The following is a 22,195-nucleotide window of genomic DNA, read 5'->3' on the forward strand; positions in this document are numbered from 1 at the left end:
TGTTCAGTATTACATGTGGAAATTTAAAGTTGCTAAGCCTATTTTGCACAATTATAACAACTGTTATAATTGTTAGATTCATATACCTACTCCCTATTATCTATATCAGTCTATTCTATTCCACCTGTCTGCACAGACACACTATTGTACTCTGACTATAAGTGGGTTTCCTGACTTATTTTGATCCATTTAGTAGGATTATCCGTGCAGCAGTTAACAACTGATATTCACGACCCCACAGTGGTTTGCGATGAGCTACTGCGGAGTGCTACTGCACTCACAGCAGCACACTTAACAACTGCAAAAGGTCAGTGATGTCAGAGAGAAAAAGTACCGCATGTGACCGAAGCTTCGGGCGCAACCTCACAAGCAAGGCGTAATGGACAGGGAAACCACGTTTGAAAAGAAAATGTTCTTCCTCTTTTCAAACGTTGATCACAGGGTGCATCAGTGAATGTCAGTGTGTTAAGGGAAGTGAAAGGCCTTTAAAAAAATTTTTAAAAAAGGCCCACGCACAAAACTCCCGGTAAAACCCCCACAGTCCGATAGGTGTTACCGACACGTCATAGTTAAGTCCCACCATGCTTGGCTTTCCGTTTGGATTGTATAAATGTGGAGGCTAAACTGAGACTTTTACTCACTGGTAAACACACGCACACACACTTCAGGATGGCTGCTCCTCGTCTCGCCCTGTCTGTGTTCGTGCTGATGCTGGCTGCCATCGCTCTGACTGAAGGTAAGACGGAGCTTGACAATAACACATTCAATCGGCTTGAGAGAGAAGCGGGGAAACGCGTGATCTTATTTGCTTATGTTCATCGTCACATTCAAACATTCGATGTGGTGGATATGATTCAGTCTGGTCTGCGTGACCTCTTAACAGCTGGGGTCACGAGATTTTTTTTTTTTTTTTTTTTTTTTTGAGCCTAAAAACGAAGTCACGGCCCATTGATCAACATTTTCAGAGAAACAGTGGATCAAATGACGGTGTGCAATGGGAGAAAAGGTCACTCATAGCGAGACCCACCACCAACTCTGCAGTTCCTCTCCTTTTTTAGTTTGTCAGGCTGCAGCTTCACTGTTTTGGTTTAATCTCACGGCTCGCATGAGCCTGATTTACAGCTGCAGCGGCAGCTGTTTTCAGTGAAGAGGCTCTGATAAACTCACAACTAAACAGACAGACGGACAGACAGACCAAGTTAGTGGCGATCTGGCCAACGTAATGGAATGCCGCTAAAACAAGTGTGAATATTGGACTTACACAAATATGACTCCACGTGAATGCTAATGTTGCTCTGTCTTTTCTTGATGTGTAAATAGGCAACTGTTTGCTAACATATTTACCATAACTGTATGAGGTGGTAGTATGGCTTGTTCAGCCAAAAAAAAAGAAAAAAAAAGTCTATGAATGGGCCTTTAAATGTTGATTTGTTGGATCCAGCACCATGTACGCTAGCCGTATATATATTCAATCTCATTTGTAAAGAGAAAGTCCCCCTTAAAATATGATTAAAATGGAATTTTTCGTAGTATTGAACAGCTTGCTTTCTTCAATAGAAACATTTAAACAGCAGAGTAACACACGTGATGGAACATCTGAGCAGTGGCACAAAAAAAAAAAAACAAACAGTATCAGATATGACCTCATGCAGGCCCACAGGAAATTACAAAAAGGGAACGAAAAGGAAGAAGCAGATGATGTCTATGAGTCTGTGTCAGTTGCAAGTTGTTCATTTGTACGCGTTTGTTGGTAGGTCTGCGAGGTCCTGGACCAAAGAAATGCTGCTTTGGTTTCAATGAGAAACCGCTGCCTAAGGGCAGAGTGGTGGGCTACATCAGGACCAGCCAGCGGTGCGTCAACCCTGCCGTCTTGTAAGTACACCGCCTGTGTCACCAGCATCCCCTGTATCTGCTCAGGGGTGCACTGAGCCTGACCCGTCTTCTTCTCCCTGTGCGCGTTCAGGTTGACGACGGTGGCAGGTCGCCAGCTGTGCGCCCGGCCTTCGGCCCCCTGGGTGAAGGAGCTCATCCGCAACCTGGACGCCAGCGCTGTCCCAGGAGAGGCTTCCCACCTGTGACCACGGCAACACCACACCCGCTATGAGAGCCTCCAGTGAAGAAAACCAGGCCAGTTAGTGTGCAGTGATGCTGGGGGGGGGGGGGGGATCATAAGCTGAACAGCAGCTCTCTGTCTATCTATATGCAAAATATATGCTAAACATGATGTTGAATGATTGAAGTCCAAATGTAGGTTTTTCTTTTAATATTGACATTTACACCACATATATATATTTTTTCTATTTATTTTCTAAAAGTTAAATTTTAGTATACGGAAGAATGGGTATATTTTTGCTTGATATAACACTCAAAGCCCGACCGTCAGCACTGTGAACTACTGTTGCATTGTCATTTGACTTGACTGCATTCACTGTAAAAGAGCAATGCCTCCCAACGCCACTTGTCAACATCAGCAGAGTATAAGCTATGGGTTACGCCACTGTTTCTACAATGACCCACTGTGAGCTCTTTGTCTTGGTTTCTACACAAACTAAAGTGATGGTGTTTTTTTATTTTCTATTTACAGGCATGTTTTGAACTCTGTTCCTTGTACAGAAAAGTAACGCAATTTGACAAAATCAATTATTTCTGTATGCTAATGCTACTGATTTGATTCTCTTCATTAAAGCAAGACAATATATCAAAGTTTGGCCCTGTGGTTTTCTCTCTTTCCTTGCCACGACTGGTATTTATTCGACATTTTTCCACGTGTCCATTCCCCTTTTAATGTTGTATTAACCAGCCTACATGTGTGGCATCGACAGACCAATTCGCAAATGCAAATTAGTCTGGAACCCCTCAGTTAATTTTCAATTTCCAAGGGGCTTCAACCAAATCAGAGCAGCAAAACGTCTGACGCAGCACTCGGCTGCTATGCTAGCTAGCTACGAGGTTTGGCGTGACGTGATTTGGAAGCCAACACTTAACATCTGTACGTAACTTGATTTTAAGGATTTATCAATTAGATTTTTTTCAAAGAGCAAGATTCTGCTTTGGATGACTTCTTTATGAGTTGAGTGATACATAAAATCAACACAGAAAATGCATGATGTAGTATTTGTGTATAACAGTAAATTTTGTCACAATTATTCAACCCCTATATAATATTGTTGTTTTTAAAGCTTTCTGACAGTATTCACGGCCTAACGTGGAGTTGAAACATAATTAAGCCTTTGGCAACTCTATAATGATCCTTCATTTGCTTCAGCTGTGATGCATATATAACCCCCCCCCCCCCCATGAAGGTATTCAAGGTTAGTTGCAATCATGGGAAAGACAAAGGAGCTTCCACAAAAGCTGAGAGAGGAGATTATTTCATCACACCTGAAGGGCCTTGGCTATAAGAAGATTTCAAAAAAAATGTAACATTCCAAGAGACACCATTGGGAGCATTATAAGGAAGTTTAAAACTTATGGAACAGCTGCAAACCTGCCTCAAAATTTCATCAGGGGCCCTTAGCAACTTAGTCAGGATAACTAAGACTGCAAGACACCTACAGGATGACGTGATGAAGGCTGGTACAAGTGCTTCAGTGGCAACTATAAGACGTGCACTGAATAAACAAGGACTTCATGGCCGTACTCCTAAGACGCACTCCACTCTTGACCACAAGGAACACCAAAAGTCAACTAGAATATGCCAGGAGGAATTGTAAGACCACAGAGTTTTGGGAGACAGTTCTATGGACCAGCGGTATGTCTGGTGCGCCAAAGGCCAGGCTTATGACCAGAAGAATTCCATCCCCACGGTCAAGCATGGAGGTGGGTCACTGATGATGTGGGGCTGTTTTTCTGCGGCAGGAACAGGCAATCTAGATCGTGTACCTGGCATCATGGATTCCCAGAAATACCAGGCCATATTAAAGAGGAATGTGATGCCTTCTGTTGACAAATGTTGTGTTGTTCTTTATCAAAACAATAAAGAAAGCCACATACAAGAGGAAAAACGATGCCACCTGGTGGCCACAGTAACAGTGCACGGGGTGGAGTGACTAAACAGGGTCAAAATGTATAACTTTAAATAAAACACATACCTGCAGAAGAGATTAAAACTCATTAATCGCCTTCTGGTCCTTTTTCCTTCTGCACTTCTGCTCCTAAACATGCAAACACGCACAGTGTTCACACTCGGAATAACAAGCTGCGCTGCATGAGTTACGCGACACAGGGCAGACTGCTAGCCAAATCGCGCCAGACAAAGTGAAACTAAAAACGTCTATAAAACTTATATTAATGGTCAAAACACAAAAGGGTTAGGGTTACTGTGAGGTGGTACAAGGGAGGAGCTACGGAAGCCCCGGAGGTACGGAAAAGGCAGAGTGCAGAAAGGTCATTTCCACAGGACAAATGAATAAAATAACAGTAAATAAAAATACCTCACTGAGACAAAATTCACAAATACTCAACATAATCATTAAATGATAAATAAGATTCACAGACATGAATTGGAAATAATAACTAATAAAGTGCATTTTTATAACTCCGTTACATAAAAGATGGTATCCACGAGGGTAGTCGTGGTTCGATTTGTGGAAGCAGAGTCGACAAAGTGAAGGTGGCCATGGGAAACGATGAAGACTACATCTTTACAGACAATCTTGGGGATGGAATTGTGGAATCTGAAGGGACAACTGGTGAATTAAATGTTTATTTGTGCCAAATACATACTGTATGTATTCATGCCAATGGTCTGAAAGTAGTGGCAGTAAAACAATGTACCCCCTTGTTAATTTAGACTCTGCATCTCTCTCATGAAGGGTCTTTTTACTGGAGGCAAAATGCAAGGAAAATCCATGCTGTTGAGATTTCTGCATTCAGGCAATCAGGCGTCAAAGACGATCAAGAATCAGGTATTGTTTCGTAAACAACACACTGCTACAGTTTATCAATCTGTCTTAAATGGCTGCAATTACTTGATCTGCTCGCTACTTGCAAAATGTGCCAAATGCAGAAATGAGCAACCTGAAGTCCACACACTGAGGGACCAAGTGGAGGACCTGCTGGAGGCGTCTCATGGCCTGGATGAAGTCACTGAAGAAGATCCCTGACAGAGTGGCTGCCAGCCGTGACTTGACGGTAGTACAAAGGTCAGAGGTCAAACAGGCATTTCCCTGTTTGATCTGCAGAGGTATTGCTTCCATTCTGCATCTTTTTGAATATTTGCTCAATGTAAAACGGAAAGAATCAAATGTAATGTAAGAATTAGTGTTGGAACAATTGTCTTGAAAATGAATCAATTTGACAAAACAGTGACTACGTAACAATTTGACTTTAAGTAAAAAAAAAAAAAAGATGGATTTAGAAAGAAAATGAAAAACAATTGAAAACAGACTTGTGTTTTCAGACAATAACATAATTAGATCCATCTTTGAACAAAGTTGCTTTAAAGGACTACTGTACGGCTAGTCTGTTCAACCAGACTCCTTGGTTATTTCCTGTTGGAATGTAATGACTTTTATGACCTTTTACAGTTGGCATGGTCATCAGTAATAACACTGCTTACTGTGTGTTAACTTTCAAATGTGTTTGACATTTAACTATTAATGACATCAAGTGACAAGATGGAAATGTGTCTACCTTTTAATTGTGATCTCAGTATCTTCATATTACACTCTTTTATAAATGATTTCTGGTGTGGAGTCCATGATATTTCAACATAAATGTCCCATTTACATGTCTTTTTTAAGATACAGTGACTCAGCCCATGTTTTCCTCCTGCTGCCGGAGCCTGGTGGGATGTAAGATCTGTGTTGAGGAGGGGAGGAACACATCTTCCCAATGTATGGGCTACATTGTGTGCTCTGTCACTTATGTTTGCTCTGTACTTTTCAAAATAAAGGTTCTACCTCTTTGCCTTCAGACACCGCAGTGTCTATATAAATACATATGTATTGCGAAACACAAACAGACAGACAGGGCTGCGTTACGATCACAGACCACATAATAACTGTATTTATATATCGTCAAATCATAAAAGACGTTACCCCAGGGCACTTTTCATATGGAGCAGGTCTCGACCAGACTCTACTGTCCTTTATGAGCACTGAGACATGACAATTCAGCTTATAACTTCAATATCAAATCAGGAATGTAAATAATCAGCCACGTAACTGTGCAATAAGACAGCGCTAAACTTTCCAAGGACTAATCAAGCAACAGAAAACATACATGAAATGACAAACTACAGAAATAAAAGCTGCGTCACACTAGTCGGTCAAAGACCAGAGAAACACCGACAGCTCGGTGCTACAAACATTTGCCTCAAATTAGCCAAATGAATCAGGCAAATCTGTAAAACGGAACATCAAACTACAACTTGAAAACACCGAAGACACAGACACACATACCTCCACATGAAAAGCACAACGTGGATCATTACGAGCAGGAGAGGACCCACCTGAGTCCACAACACCGCCCATCCCTCCACTTAGAACAATGTTCCAGTTCAACCACAAGGGGGCACAACAAGCCACTGACACCGCTTATCCCAAATTAAGTTGAATATTAACACTGGTGGAGGTGTGTTATATTTCTTTTGTTTCTTATACTTGTGTGCACAGTATTGTGGCTCTGTTTTCAGATGTTTGTGTTTTATGAACCACATTGTTAATTGTACATCTACATATGTAATGTAATTATATCCTCTGGACCTAACAACAAACGACTTCATCAGTGCCATGACAGTATGCGGTTTGGATGTCACAATGTTAAAAGTTCAATTATTTAGCTTGCTGTCTTTAATGACTGAACGAATTGTTGAATTTTCCATGCCACATTAAAATCAAACTGTACCTCAGAAAACAAAGTGAAGGGGTGTTTTGCGCTTAGCAGTTGGAACTTTATTGTACAATAAGGTTGAAGTCAAGTGCTAATATATCTTTAGTTGGCCTCAAGAGTTGATACAGATCAGACAGTGGCTTTGACTTGGAATCAGTCCTGCCAATCGGGCTGTGCTATTCCACTTAATCAACAGTTGGTGGCAGCAGAGAGGTTTGGGACGTGTAAGGACCAAGGTCCCTTTTAACCGTTTGTCTTTCTTTTTTTTGTTGATGCATTTGACACAGACAGAAAGCAGAAACAGATCATTTCTTCGTTGTTGTTGTTGTTTTAAGCAACAAAAAAAAACTACACAAATTCAGCAGGATTTCTTGTTTTCTGTTCTCACTGACAAAACAAAGTTACCACTCAGTAGTGGTGGGCGGATCGATACAAATATCGATAATATCGATACCAACGTTGGTATTGGTATTGATCGATACCAGTGTAATGAGATCGACACTTTGCTCCTCCTCCCCCCTCTTGTGTTTTGATGTTGTACCATCACGTGACTCAGCGGCGCCAGGCAAACAAGCGAGCAGGCTCAGCCGCCAGGCCCGGCCAGCAGCACACACACACACACACACACACAAGCAGCACAGAGTCCAGAAATCCAGAAAAGAAGCGCACTGAAGGGAGAAATTTTATTTAATTTTTGTATTGTAGTTTCTGAACACTCTACCTCAAAAACATAATTTGTTTTAATTTGTTCTCGAGTGATAATTTTGTGCACTTTCTCTATTTAAGAAAAAAATCCAGACATGACAATGTATGGGGGGAAATTGTTTCGTTACTGTTCTATTGTTTCTGAACAAAAACTTTTATAATTATGAAGTATTTTCTATTTACCTATAAACTTTGCCCAAATTCTGTCCTGGGTTTTAACTAATTAATAATCCAAAGGAAAAATCACAAAAACACTTACATGGTCATGAAAATTCATTCAGATTTAGCAATTTGATGATGTATCAACTTTAATTATTAAAAAGTATCGGCGGTACCAAAAGTACCAAATCTTGCAGTATCGCACACCACTACCACTCAGTGTTTCGTTTTCTTTGGTGGGTGGGCGTTCAGCGCCCCCTTGCTTCTGATTGGCTAGTGTGCTCTATCAATTATGTTTGCGCTGTACTCTTCAAAATAAAAGGTTCTACCCGTGTAACAGCCCCCCGGCTTCAAGGCCTATTGTCTGATCATCAGGTGTTTGGGATCTGGGGAGTGTCTTATCAGGAGTCATGGCTGACACCTGGGGTGGTGTGACGCCTCACCTATAGGTGCCTGAGCAGCCAGTCCCTCTCTCATCCCTGGGTCACTTGGTTTGTTTGGACTTTGGTTGGTTTCGTTTTGTTTTCTTATACCTGCACATACACACACCCTCACACTGCACACATTACTGATGGACTGACTGCAGACTTCAGTTAGTTTTCTTAAATACATTAATTTTACTTTTTAAAGTAACACGTCACAATGTTTATGTTGTTAGCACTGAACTCAATACTTGTTGTTTTGCAAAATGTAGATGTGCGCACATCTTCACGGTAGTAAATGTATCAGTTCAGGTTCAAATGTGCACAAAAAAAACCCAAACTCCAGTATCATATTTCAGCGTTTCAAGAAGAGCAATAAAAGAAACGGCTTTATGCCCAAGTACAATGACAATTGACAACCATAGCGCGGGATTTGGGCTCTTATTTTGAAAGTAAATACACATCACGTCCGCTCTGCTATTGGATGCGTTGGCCAGCTTGGTGCATCTGCAGGGGTCCTGGATCCACCTTCCTATTGGTCAAACACGTATGTGGTCGGCCTCTTGGTCGCGTGTGAGGCCTTCAGTGTGCTGGAGGTGAAAATGTGCTGCCTTCAATGACTGTTGTGAATAGCGCGACTGAACAATTACCGACAACCGACAGCGTGGTGAATGACTTGACATTCATTTGGCCATACCAAGGAGTATCAAGTGAGACAGATGTTATTCCATTTCCTTAACAGCCACAAAATAAAGGAAATAAACTGTAGGCTGTCTTTGAAACGTAGGCTTACCAAACACATATTAGGGGATCTTAGGGGGTCTGGCTCTGAGGACATCATTTCCTGACATACATCAATGTGCCCTATATTAGTATTCTCCTTGATAACAACCAATCTGTTGCTAGATAGTCAGAATAAAGGCATTACTGTTGGTTTGGTGACAAATATGACCATAAGACGCAGGAATTTGTCCGTTGTCCTCGTCCCCTGTCTCATTCTTAGTGAGTGTGCTTCTGTTATCCAGTAAATCAATGTGATAAGATGTCTGGAATGAAACGCAGCAGAGTCTGTCTGTCTGTGAGACATGCGATAAGACGTCATACCTTTCAACCAAAGGAAGCTGGAGTTTCTGTGGTGGCTCATGAAATATTTATGTCAGTTAATTTACTCCCACCTCTGTCCTGTGGTGCATCAACAAGTCATCGTTGGAGGCGACATTAAAGGCACCACATGTCTCCTCAGCAAAGTTTCTGATGGGAACCTTTCTTGTTGTTTAGCCCCCCTGTTAACTGAACAGTCCCAAAGATTTGCATGCACTTGTGATCAGGTCTTTGTAGTGCGCCATTGTTTCTGTAAAGATATAAAAGGTCCATTGGCGCGCTCCAGTGGCAAAGAAAGAAAAACTGCTATCACACATGCTATCATGGATTTCACTTGTCGTTATATATACATAACTCCTGTGCTCTAGTCCACGTGTGACTGTAGGTGACTTTGCAAAGAGCATTTGTGCTGGGACAATAAGTATTTTGAAAGAGATCCTCTTCAAATGTTTACAGAATTGAATAACAAGTTCATACATACATATACAGACATTAAATAAAGTGCAGCCCTGACAAACACCACTTCTCTGGGTGATTCGTCAAGGAAATCTAGTGTTCTTTTATTTAGAATGCTGCGGAATAGTTCACCGAGACAACTGCTGACGCCACGGTAGTTAGGAGGGTCTGATTTTGTCCCCACTCCCGTGAATGGGGGAAATGAGCCCTTTGCACCAGATGTCATTTTGAACCACTTCCACACTGCACCCTGCATGTCTGGGGTGCTGCATTTGAGCATTTCATTTTTCATGCTGTCTGGGCCCACAAGCGTTCCTTGGCCGGAGAGATTTTGCCTGTGTGGTAGATTCTTCCCAAGTTTTTCTACACTCATCTGAATTTGTTAGATTCATTGGTATGTCTGTCTGTCAGATTTTCAAAATGTGCTCTCCACATGTCACCATTTTGGATGCTTGTTGGTTTTCTTGGGCTACATGCAAACCAGAAGAGGTCAAGACTCCAGCAACACTTGTAGTATATAAAACAACTTTATTGTTTATTTTCATTAATGGCTCCATAGAAATATTGGAGAGTTGTTTGTTATTGCAAATAATGTTTATATAAAGTAATGTCTGAAAGTTATTATCATGATGATCGTATTTTTTTTTACATTGTAAAAATATTTAATATTATATTTAGGAATTTACTGTAAAAAGATTGGATAATCACATAAAATAAAAGCCCGAAGCTGAAAGAAGCTAAAAGAGGGTATTTGAATGTAAGTTTACATAACATCCAGAAATATGTACTTTGATACACCACACAGTGGTCCAATAACTGACTGAGCGGGTGGATGACTTGACCTGTACTTGGTGGGTGGTGCTGTACCTGGATCAGATGACCTGCTGGCCGAGTGTGCTGACTGTATAGTTGTGACATCACAACCTGACGGCTCGTTTAAAGGCTCAGTTTGTGAATACGGCCTGTGTGCATTTCTCCGTGGACTGATCGTTTTGATACTTTCACAGTATTTATACAGCACCCAGATCTGCTTTATAAACAAACAAGACATGGAACCTCACTTTCTACAATGTGGGACCTTTAAAGTAGCCATGCAGATTCGTATTACAAGTAATACAAGTATTATGAGCAGAACATTATAGATAACATGAAAGACAAACAGCATGTTTTGAATAACACTGAAGTGTGACACAGAATATAAATATCAATCATTTATTTCCATAGACCTCCTCCCTTCTTCATTTGGCCTCAAAAAACACGATTTATTTGTTTTCCAACAAAACCAGAGAGTCAGGATTATTTTCCAGTGTGTACTTCGAATTGAGTAACAATCAAACATCATTTTTGTACATTAACAATATACAAGATAAAATATTAGGTGCTGACATTCCACAAAGACATGATGTGTTTGTAGTCGGATGAGAAACTGAAGTGAAGCCTTGATTGAATCCAGACTTTGTTCAGGTTTTATCTTCTTCTTTCTGTTTGTTACAAGCAAATCTGTTAAAATATGAGAGAAGGCTGGTATTGGTGGTAATACCCAAACTTTACACATGCAATATCAACTTCCACTGTTATTTAAAAAGATTTGGAAATCAACTGCAACACTCCATCGTTCCACCGGGTGGAGCTGTGACAGAAATCAAAACAGAAATATCCATTTTAAATGTGTTCATCTGCAGTTTATGTTGTCACGAACAGAAGTTTGGGTTCCAAATAGCTGAATGAATAAAAGAATAAAGTCCAGGTCCAGGTCCAGGTCCAGGTCCAGGTGGAGGAAGTGGTTGCGTGTGGAGCAGGAGGAGTGGAGGAGTCTCAGTGAGTCTGCAGAGACTGTGTAGAAGGACAGAGCAGCAGCAGAGCAGTCCAGATACCCTGATGATACATACACAGGGAGGATGGTGGACTAGACATTGTGTCTGACAGTGGAGCTGATCTCAGAGCAGTTCAGGCTGCAGCACCGAGAGTCACCTCCACTTGTTGAGATTCCTCTGTCAGTCGCTGCTGGATGAAGCTCTCCTCTCCACTCTACCTCCCAGTAGCATGGCCCAGTCGGAGCCTCTCCACACACAAGCTGGTGCTGCTGCTTCAACCTCTGTGGATCATCAGGACACAGCTGACCCGCTCAACACCACCACCTTTCTGATCACTCTCACTTCCATCTGATGAGAGAAGAAGACAGAGAGCAGGAGTCATAAATCAGTGTTTACAGAGACCCCCTTCATCAGCTGTCAGTCAGTGATGCAGCACATCCAGCATGAAGACCAGCAGGGACTTCAGTCCTGTTCAGACCAGAAGTGGAGCGGCTGTGTAGCGTAGCCAGCTTCCTTTCAGCTCTCACGTTAACCTATTGGAGTGAACACACTGAGCAGGAAGCTCACAGACCTGCAGAGACTTTACGCATCCAGTCCCTGAAGTACACACGGGAGATAAAGTGCTGAGAGTCCCTGAACGCATCATTACAGAGAGATATTCACTGCTCACTTTAATGATGGATTTACTGTCAATGTTCAAAGCTGTGAAAACCATATCGTCTACTTTTGAAATGTTACATGACAAATGTGTAAATATGGAGTCTGTTAAAAAACATATTTGGACAAAACCGAAGACAAATGGACAGATAAATATATGATGTTAAAGGTCCAACATGTTCATACAAAGACGAAACAGCAAAACATCAGCTGTGATTACTGGACTTCAGCAGAGGTTCTGGTCTGTGGAAAGACCACCTGTTTAGAGACAGGAAAGGCTGGAGAGAGAGAGGACGACATGCAGCAAAGACTGATCTCAGAGCTGTGACGAAGATGAACTGATCAATAGTTTAGCGTTGAAGTGCGAGAACAAACACTTTGAGATCAGGTTTGATGGTAGGACAGTTTGATGAATGAGGACCGCTGTCTCTACACATCTTGTAATGCTGTCAGCTGTAATCCAGCTCTTATTCCGTTAGACATGAACACAACAACAACAGTCGTCTTCACATCAACTCAAACACATGATCACAACAAGATTCTGGCTGATCTGATTGGCTGACTGTTCTCTCTCTCTCTGTGTCTTTCTGTCCAATCCTGAAGCCGGTCACCATTCTCCTCTCACAGCTTCACTGAGGAAAGCCGCCACTGAGAAGGTTGGAGGTTTACAGGAAATACTGGATCTTTGCTTTGATACTAACTGTGTTTAGTACAAAACTGCTGAAAGCAGCAGGGACTGAGTCCAAGCCTCTACTGACCTCAGAGTCTCCAGTCTACAGTGTGGACTCTTCTTCAGATCAGACAGCAGCTTCACTCCTGAATCCTGCAGCTCGTTGTTTCTCAGCTCCAGCTCTCTCAGATGGGAGGGGTTGGACTTCAGAGCTGAGGCCACAGAAGCACAGCTGATCTCTGACAACCTGCAGTATCTCAATCTGAATAAAGAATAAATAATGAAGATAAAAATCTATTTACAATCCAATCAGATGTGTTCAGGGTTTAAATGTGTAGCTCAACATGACTTTGTCCTAATCAATGAGCTTTTCCCTCAAATGAGTAGAGAGACTTTGTCATTGTGTTATTGTGGATCATCATGATGTCAGCCTTCTACACACATCCACCAAATGTCACCACAACATTCACACACCTATTCATGTCAACACAGATTAATAACATGCTGCTGATCTCAGTCAAGTCTGGAACTACAAATACTATATTGATCCTTTAAACAGCTGCATTTGGAAATATGCATGGATCTCTGTGTTCTCGTGTGTGTGTGTGTGTGTGTGTGTGTGTGTGTGTGTGTGTGTGTGTGTGTGTGTGTGTGTGTGTGTTCTGAAGGATCAATATCACTGATCAGACATTATTTGTCACAAAATATTGTAGTTAACATCATCAAAGAAATAGTTCTACTTCAGAAAGTAAACTTCATCAATTGAAAACAAAGATTAGTTCAGAGGATCTTCTGTATACAGATGTGACCATTTACCAACAATCATAAACATTCATTTACTTGAACAACTAACAGTGGAAACATGTTCTACAGTTTCTTTAAGATACAGAAGTCTGTTGTGACTCCAGAAACATGGAAATATGAACAAAAGGAAATGTACAACTTTATGGATGTAAGTTATGTCTGAACATAAATTAGGTTCAGCTGTTAATTAAACATATCAGATCTACAATAGAAGCAGAGAGTCAGTGAACTGACCTCAGAGTCTCCAGTCTACAGTGTGGACTCTCCAGAAAACCACACAGCAGCTTCACTCCTGAATCCTGCAGCTTGTTGAGACTCAGCTCCAGCTCTCTCAGATGGGAGGGGTTGGACTTCAGAGCTGAGGCCACAGAAGCACAGCTGATCTCTGACAACCTGCAGTATCTCAATCTGAATAAAGAATATATGATGTAACTTCAGAAGACAATGTTCCTGCTTGAAATCATTCAGTGTTTAATAATCCGTTCAGAGCTGAAGAAGGTTTAGAATGTAGAAGTTTAGAAAATGGAAACTCCAAACACCTGAACCCAACAGGATGCAGGTTCAAAACTGTAAAATACAAAAAGTGAAAAAGAGCTCTCATTAATATTAATGACAACGTGCTGCTACGTCAATAGAGACGTCGTGACTTCACCTCTTAAACGCTGTCAGCTCCACCAGTGGCTCCATCTATACAAACTCATGTTGTGCAGCTAAACACAAAGAAAAACCCACAGAAACTGATTTAAGATTCCACTCAAGATCCCAAAGTTTCCAAAGAGGACAAATGTGTCGGGAGGAATTTTGGGGAAATGTGAACAAAAGACATCCACAATATTTCTTTTAGGAAAAGTGGAGTCAGAAATTCAAAGCTTCTTCAGTTTAAACTATTCAGTCAGTATGAGCATCATACAGCTTCATAAAGATGTTGGAAATAGAAAACACTGAATATATTTGTTATTGTCTGACAGCTGAAATAGAGATTATTCATTTATGCTATATTATGATTGATTTTAAAAAGAAAACAACATGACACGAGAATTCAAGGAGAAAATGGAGAGTTGAAGAGGTCCAGAGTGAATTATCCAGTGTGTGTTTTTCTTGTTATATTAAGGTTTTAAATGTGTAGCTCAACGTTGCTCTGCCACAGTCAATGGACTAAACCACAGAAGAAGAAAATGGACTTCAGCATGAAGATACTCAGTGTGGATCAGTATAATATCAGCCTTATGTCTGCAGTTTAGTGTCGCCACAACTTTCACATCATATTAATCTCAGCACAGAAGTTAAACATGGTGTCTGACCTCAGAGTCTCCAGTCTACAGTGTGGACTCTCCAGAAAACCACACAGCAGCTTCACTCCTGAATCCTGCATGTAGTAGTTGTCACTCAGCTCCAGCTCTCTCAGATGGGAGGGGTTGGACTTCAGAGCTGAGGCCACAGAAGCACAGCTGATCTCTGACAACCTGCAGCCCCACAATCTGAATAAAGAATAAATGATGAAGATAAAAATCTATTAATAATCCAATCAGATGTGTTCAGGGTTTAAATGTGTAGCTCAACATGACTTTGTCCTAATCAATGAGCTTTTCCCTCAAATGAGTAGAGAGACTTTGTCATTGTGTTATTGTGGATCATCATGATGTCAGCCTTCTACACACATCCACCAAATGTCACCACAACATTCACACACCTATTCATGTCAACACAGATTAATAACATGCTGCTGATCTCAGTCAAGTCTGGAACTACAAATACTATATTGATCCTTTAAACAGCTGCATTTGGAAATATGCATGGATCTCTGTGTTCTCGTGTGTGTGTGTGTGTGTGTGTGTGTGTGTGTGTGTGTGTGTGTTCTGAAGGATCAATATCACTGATCAGACATTATTTGTCAAAATATATTGTAGTTAACATCATCAAAGAAATAGTTCTACTTCAGAAAGTAAACTTCATCAATTGAAAACAAAGATTAGTTCAGAGGATCTTCTGTATACAGATGTGACCATTTACCAACAATCATAAACATTCATTTACTTGAACAACTAACAGTGGAAACATGTTCTACAGTTTCTTTAAGATACAGAAGTCTGTTGTGACTTCAGAAACATGGAAATATGAACAAAAGGACATTTACAACTTTATGGATGTAAGTTATGTCTGAACATAAATTAGGTTCAACTGTTAATTAAACATATCAGATCTACAATAGAAGCAGAGAGTCAGTGAACTGACCTCAGAGTCTCCAGTCTACAGTGTGGACTCTCCAGAAAACCACACAGCAGCTTCACTCCTGAATCCTGCAGCTTGTTGTCACTCAGCTCCAGCTCTCTCAGATGGGAGGGGTTGGACTTCAGAGCTGAGGCCACAGAAGCACAGCTGATCTCTGACAACCTGCAGCCCCTCAATCTGAATAAAGAATAAATGATGTAACTTTAGAAGACAATGTTCCTGCTTGAAATCATTCAGTGTTTAATAATCCGTTCAGAGCTGAAGAAGGTTTAGAATGTAGAAGTTTAGAAAATGGAAACTCCAAACACCTGAACCCAACAGGATGCAGGTTCAAAACTGTAAAATACAAAAAGTGAAAAAGAGCTCTCATTAATATTAATGACAACGTGCTGCTACGTCAATAGAGACGTCGTGACTTCACCTCTTAAACGCTGTCAGCTCCACCAGTGGCTCCATCTATACAAACTCATGTTGTGCAGCCAAACACAAAGAAAAACCCACAGAAACTGATTTAAGATTCCACTCAAGATCCCAAAGTTTCCAAAGATGACAAATGTGTCGAGAGGAATTTTGGGGAAATGTGAACAAAAGACATCCACAATATTTCTTTTAGGAAAAGTGGAGTCAGAAATTCAAAGCTTCTTCAGTTTAAACTATTCAGTCAGTATGAGCATCATACAGCTTCATAAAGATGTTGGAAATAAAAAAAAAATAAATATATTTGTTATTGTCTGACAGCTGAAACAGAGATTATTCATTTATGCTATATTATGATTGATTTTAAAAAGAAAACAACATGACACGAGAATTCAAGGTGAAAATGGAGAGTTGAAGAGGTCCAGAGTGAATTATCCAGTGTGTGTTTTTCTTGTTATATTGAGGTTTTAAATGTGTAGCTCAACGTTGCTCTGCCACAGTCAATGGACTAAACCACAGAAGAAGAAAATGGACTTCAGCATGAAGATACTCAGTGTGGATCAGTATAATATCAGCCTTATGTCTGCAGTTTAGTGTCGCCACAACTTTCACATCATATTAATCTCAGCACAGAAGTTAAACATGGTGTCTGACCTCAGAGTCTCCAGTCTACAGTGTGGACTCTCCAGAAAACCACACAGCAGCTTCACTCCTGAATCCTGCAGCTTGTTGTCACTCAGCTCCAGCTCTCTCAGATGGGAGGGGTTGGACTTCAGAGCTGAGGCCACAGAAGCACAGCTGATCTCTGACAACCTGCAGTATCTCAATCTGAATAAAGAATAAATGATGTAACTTTAGAAGACAATGTTCCTGCTTGAAATCATTCAGTGTTTAATAATCCGTTCAGAGCTGATGAAGGTTTAGAATGTCAATCGCCCCCGCCCTTGCTCGGACCACATCCATCTTGTAATGTTTTGTGACTGCATCTTTCACGGTTGTGACGCTATCACGTTGACAACTTCTGTCCACATATAAACACCTGGCAAAGTACTCAAAACCGCTTCTGTGACAGCTCCGGCTGCAGAAGGTGTCTCCAGGAACACATTTTGCCCTGATGACACACAGACACTCACTAATAACATGGTGCTGATCTCAGTTAAGTCTGCATTTAGAGGATCATTATCAAATCAGACATGTTGGACTTAAAAACTGTTAATTATTTCATTCATGACATGATCTTCTTCTTACTGTATTTGGTAGCTTAGTAGGTAAATGCCATTCAAAGGAGAGGTCCATGTCCAAGTCTTTCTTGAAACAACAGCCACATGTCATATGTACATAAAAGAGTTATCATGCATCTTAGTAATCATTCTGTCTATACCGAGTGTGACGTGGTGCCTTACTAACACAACTACACTGTAAGAAATGACTTCATAAGTTCAGCTGAAACTAATATGAAGCTTCAGCAGTCTGAGTTAACCAAATCAAGTGGGTGTTACAGACTATTCAGTACCAAAATCCCTCTTTGAGTTACTACTCCTCCACTGAAACGGTGTCAAACACAAAATATTTACTCAACTATATACAAAAAAAACTACATGCACTACCAGGAAATACTGGATCTTTGCTTTGATACTAGCTGTGTTTAGTACAATACTGCTGAAAGCAGCACAGACTGACTCCTCCCTCTACTGACCTCAAAGTCTCCAGTCTACAGTTTTGGCTCTCCAGTCCAGCAGACAGCAGCTTCACTCCTGAAACCTGCAGGTTGTTTTTACTCAGGTCCAGCTCTCTCAGATGGGAGGGGTTGGACTTCAGGGCCGAGGCCACAACTTCACAGTGAGTCTCTGAGATTCCACAGTCAGAAAGTCTGTCATGACACATATATTACAAAATATGTTATTATGGAAGAGGACACTTTATGTTTACTTCATGGATTTATTGTCAAAAGTGTTTGATATATGCTGTTTTGATTAACATCTGCTCGTCATATCAGTGGTTCAGCTAATCTCATCTCACTGTGTTTGAAATAATAACTCTCATCACTCTCTCTCATACCTGCAGACTTTCAATCTTTGTTTTGCTTTAATCTTGCAGATGAAAGGAGAGAAAATGTAGCACATTTAGGCCTCCATAGCATCCACAGTCTGTCACTGTGACCTGATCCCATGTCTCCACAAAGTTAGCATGAGGTCATCTTGATTAGAAAACCATTTTTTACGATTCAGTGAACAAATACAGTTCTCTTTGCTAGCTACCCGCTGCTGTCAGATTAACGTCCATAAGCGACCGGTTCAGAAGTTAAACAAATCACTCGACAGCATTAGATCTGTATCTAATAAAGTATCAATATCATTTAAAATGTTGATGTGCATGACAGACGACTGCATGATGTTTTGTTGTCATGATTCTTTTCTGAGCATCTGAAAAACTTTTTTAGCACAAAAAGAATCATCAAACCAATCTTTTTTAATTTTCAGCATATAGGTGCTTCCACTCAGCACACATGGGCACTTTTCTACCAAGAGCGACTGGTCATTTTCATTTCTAAAAAAATAAAGTAAATTAAAAAAGGCTAAAATGGCAGCTTGGGGGTCTCCTTGTGGCTTCGGGGGCCCTATGCAACTGCATAATCCGCACATAGCAAGAGACGGCACTGGTTGTGATCAAATGCTGTTGTGATGAAACCTCAACCACAACCTCTAAAGTCCTTCATTTGTTTTACCAGGTTTGCATGTCGTCTCCATCACCCAAAGGAAGACAGATGGAAGAAAAAACTGTAAAATGAAAAACTGAATTTTTTTGCACTCAGCATTTGAAACAGCTCAGGAGCATCTGTGACAAAATACAACGATAAATATTTTTTGCAATGAACATGCAGAACGTCATTTTAAGAATAACTAGAATTGTATAGTGTGTGTATATCTGAAGAACTAACCTGCTAATCTACACTGATTTATAATGTTAATCACATCTGGACTTACAGAGCCTTTCTGCAGTTCCTCACAGCTGGAATCAGTCTCCGTCGTCCCTCCACTGACGTGTTGTACTCATTCAGGACCAACTCGTCCAGAACCTCCTCTGATATCTGCAGCATGTAGGCCAGAGCTGAGCAGTGGATCTCAGAGAGTTCCTTCTCTGATCTGTTCTTTGACTTCAGGAACTGTTGGATCTCCTGATGTACTGACTGGTCGTTCATCTCCATCAGACAGTGGAAGATGTTGATGCTTCTGTCAGGAGAGATATCATCACTGTTCATGTCCTTCAGGCTGCTGATGGCTCTCTGGATGCTTCTTGAACTGCTCTTTGTCCGACCCAGCAGGCCTCCTAATAGTCTCTGGTTAGACTCCAGAGTGAGGCCATGAAGGAAGCGGACAAACAGGTCCAGGTGGCCATTTTGACTTTTAAGGGATTTCTCCATGGCGCTCCTCAGGAAGACATCCAGGTTATCATCGTTTCCAAAAACCTTCGAAATCCTCTTGAGAGGAGACTTTGATTTTGAGTCCCTGTGTTTGTAGTCTTTTAGAAAAGCCTCCAGTACCTCTGTGTTTCTGTTGGCGTAGCAGTGGAACATGTAGACGGCAGCCAGAAACTCCTGAACGCTCAGATGAACAAAGCAGTAGACTGTTTTCTGGAAGATCACACACTCTCTTTTGAAGATCTCTGTACACACTCCTGAGTACACCAAGGCCTCCGTGACATCAAGACCGCACTGCTCCAGGTCTTCTTGGTAGAACATGATGTTTCCTTTCTCCAGATGTTCAAACGCCAGCCTCCCCAGCTTCAGAAGAACCTTCCTGTCAGCCTCCTTCAGCTCCTGCGGACTCCTCCCACGTCCCTCATCATACTTCTGCTTCTTCCTCTTTGTCTGAACCAGCAGGAAGTGTGAGTACATGTCAGTCAGGGTCTTGGGCAGCTCTCCTCTCTGGTCGGTAGTCAACATGTGGTCCAGGACGGTAGCAGTGATCCAGCAGAAGACTGGGATTAGACACATGATGTGGAGGCTCCTGGATGTCTTGACGTGTGAGATGATTCTGCCGGACAGCTCTTCATCACTGGATCTCCTCCTGAAGTACTCCTCCTTCTGGGCGTCAGTGAAGCCTCGTACTTCTGTCACCCTGTCGACACATGTCGGAGGGATCTGATTGGCTGCTGCAGGTCGGGAAGTTATCCAGACGAGAGCCGAGGGAAGCAGGTTCCCCTTGATGAGGTTTGTCAGCAGCACGTTGACTGAGGACTTCTGTGTGACATCAGACACAACCTCGTCGTTGTGGAAATCCAATGACAGTCTGCTTTCATCCAGGCCGTCAAAGATGAACAAAGGTTTACAGACAGCGAGCTTCTCAGCTGTGACCTTCTGTAATGTTGGATGGAAAACATGGAGCAGCGTGAGAAGACTGTACTGCTCATCTCTGATCAAGTTCAGCTCCCTGAACGAAAGCAGAACCACCAGACTGACATCTTGGTTTTCCGAGCCCTCTGCCCAGTCCAGAGTGAACTTCTGCACTGAGAAGGTTTTCCCAACGCCAGCGACGCCGTTGGTCAGAACCACTCTGATGTGTCTCTGTTGGCCAGGTAAGGCTTTGAAGATGTCGTGGCACTTGATTGGAGCGTCATGGAGGGTCTCCATCCTGGAAGCCGTCTCAAGCTGCCTCACCTCATGTTGGGTATTAACCTCTTCACTCTGTCCCTCTGTGATGTAGAGCTCCGTGTAGATCTTGTTGAGGAGGGTTCCACTTCCTGCTTCATCACTTCCTTCAGTCACACGTTCACATCTCCTCCTCAGAATGATCTTATGTTCACCTAAAACCTCCTGCAGACCACGATCTCCTGGAAGAGAAGAAAAATGTGAGGCTAAAGAAAAAGATTTTGAGAATCTGGTGATTATATTCATGACCAACATTAAAACAATACAAAAAAATAAAGAAAGGGTTTTAAATTCTGTGAGTTGTGGAAAGAGCTTTCATGTCTCTGCTGTACAACACAGCAAATCTCAATCCTGTTTTCAGACACGATGACATCAGCAGACAGATGTCCAGTCTTACTTTGTACAGTGCTGGTCTGACTGGTTGTTTGCGGTCCAGCTCTTGTTCTGGATCTTTCTCCACACTGGGGACAGGAGGAGTCTCCTGATGAACCAGACTGCTCCCAGTATGAGGTGACGCACTGTCGGCAGAACCGGTGTCCACAGCTGGTAGACACCGGATCCTTCAGGACGTCCTGACACAAGGCACAGCAGGACAGCTGCTCCTCCACAGAAACACCACGTTTCTTCTTCTCTCTGTAAAGACATTTCTTTGTAACTAAAATGTCACTCTGTCAGCTGTCTTGCTGCCATAAACATGTTTCAGCGCCCGTCAATTGATTTTCTAAACATGTATTTCTCTCCGTCTCTGCTGCTTTCTCTGCATTCTTCGATACACATCTTTACTGTGACTTCTACTTGAAGGCGCAGATAAATCCTTAATAAATAAGTGTCATCTCCAACATGGGGGACTGGTGTTGACATGCCTGAATCCGCCAACGGCTAACTGTGGAAATCAAGCTTGTGAATGTTCTTCAACATTCTCAAAGATTGAGATTGATAAGGAAATAACATGAGCATGCACTGCTTTAAAGTTTAATGAATCTGGCCGCTGGTATCTGTTTCCTTCAGGTCAGTTTACAGAAGAAACAGTCTCTCACTTTGTGGTTGAGGGTCCAGGGTCATTACTGAAGTCTGGAGGATGATCTTTGGAGTGGTCACTCTTCATAGACAGACAGCTGGATGCTGGAGACTCTGCTCTGTCCTCCTCTTCCTCCACACAAACACTCATCTTCTGGACTTCAGTCGCTCTGAGAGGTAAAACAGTGACACTGACTGTGAGCTCAGAACACAAGAATCAAGACAAACAAGTCTGTTCAAGAGTCACAAACAAGACTGAGAC

The 22,195-nt window shown here is 41.7% G+C and overlaps 3 protein-coding genes across 3 annotated transcripts in view; 1 reads left to right on the forward strand and 2 right to left on the reverse strand.

Annotated features, from left to right (window-relative positions):
- Nucleotides 1-656: 656 nt before the first annotated feature.
- On the forward strand, nucleotides 657-2,122 carry LOC139286863 (C-C motif chemokine 4-like). Its single transcript, XM_070907794.1, has 3 exons — nucleotides 657-736; nucleotides 1,755-1,872; nucleotides 1,964-2,122. The coding sequence occupies exons 1-3, from the start codon at nucleotides 670-672 to the stop codon at nucleotides 2,076-2,078; spliced, it is 300 nt and encodes a 99-aa protein (XP_070763895.1). The 5' UTR covers nucleotides 657-669; the 3' UTR covers nucleotides 2,079-2,122.
- Nucleotides 2,123-11,398: 9,276 nt separating this feature from the next.
- Nucleotides 11,399-18,438, reverse strand: LOC139286339 (ribonuclease inhibitor-like). The gene is made up of 7 exons (XM_070907091.1): nucleotides 18,429-18,438; nucleotides 17,965-18,115; nucleotides 17,005-17,076; nucleotides 15,855-15,935; nucleotides 14,924-15,100; nucleotides 12,907-13,080; nucleotides 11,399-11,839 (listed from the first exon to the last, which is right to left on the reverse strand). The coding sequence occupies exons 1-7, from the start codon at nucleotides 18,436-18,438 to the stop codon at nucleotides 11,830-11,832; spliced, it is 675 nt and encodes a 224-aa protein (XP_070763192.1). The 3' UTR covers nucleotides 11,399-11,829.
- Nucleotides 18,439-19,248: 810 nt separating this feature from the next.
- The window catches only part of LOC139286513 (NLR family CARD domain-containing protein 3-like), a 103,932-nt gene continuing 100,985 nt past the window's right edge, over nucleotides 19,249-22,195 (reverse strand). The window contains 3 exon segments of the mRNA XM_070907334.1: nucleotides 19,249-21,098; nucleotides 21,314-21,545; nucleotides 21,944-22,103. Of these exon segments, the coding sequence (XP_070763435.1) occupies nucleotides 19,249-21,098; nucleotides 21,314-21,545; nucleotides 21,944-22,103 (2,242 nt within the window).

Source organism: Enoplosus armatus, chromosome 6, assembly GCF_043641665.1.
Source record: "Enoplosus armatus isolate fEnoArm2 chromosome 6, fEnoArm2.hap1, whole genome shotgun sequence".
In the NCBI taxonomy this organism is placed as follows: domain Eukaryota; kingdom Metazoa; phylum Chordata; class Actinopteri; order Centrarchiformes; family Enoplosidae; genus Enoplosus; species Enoplosus armatus.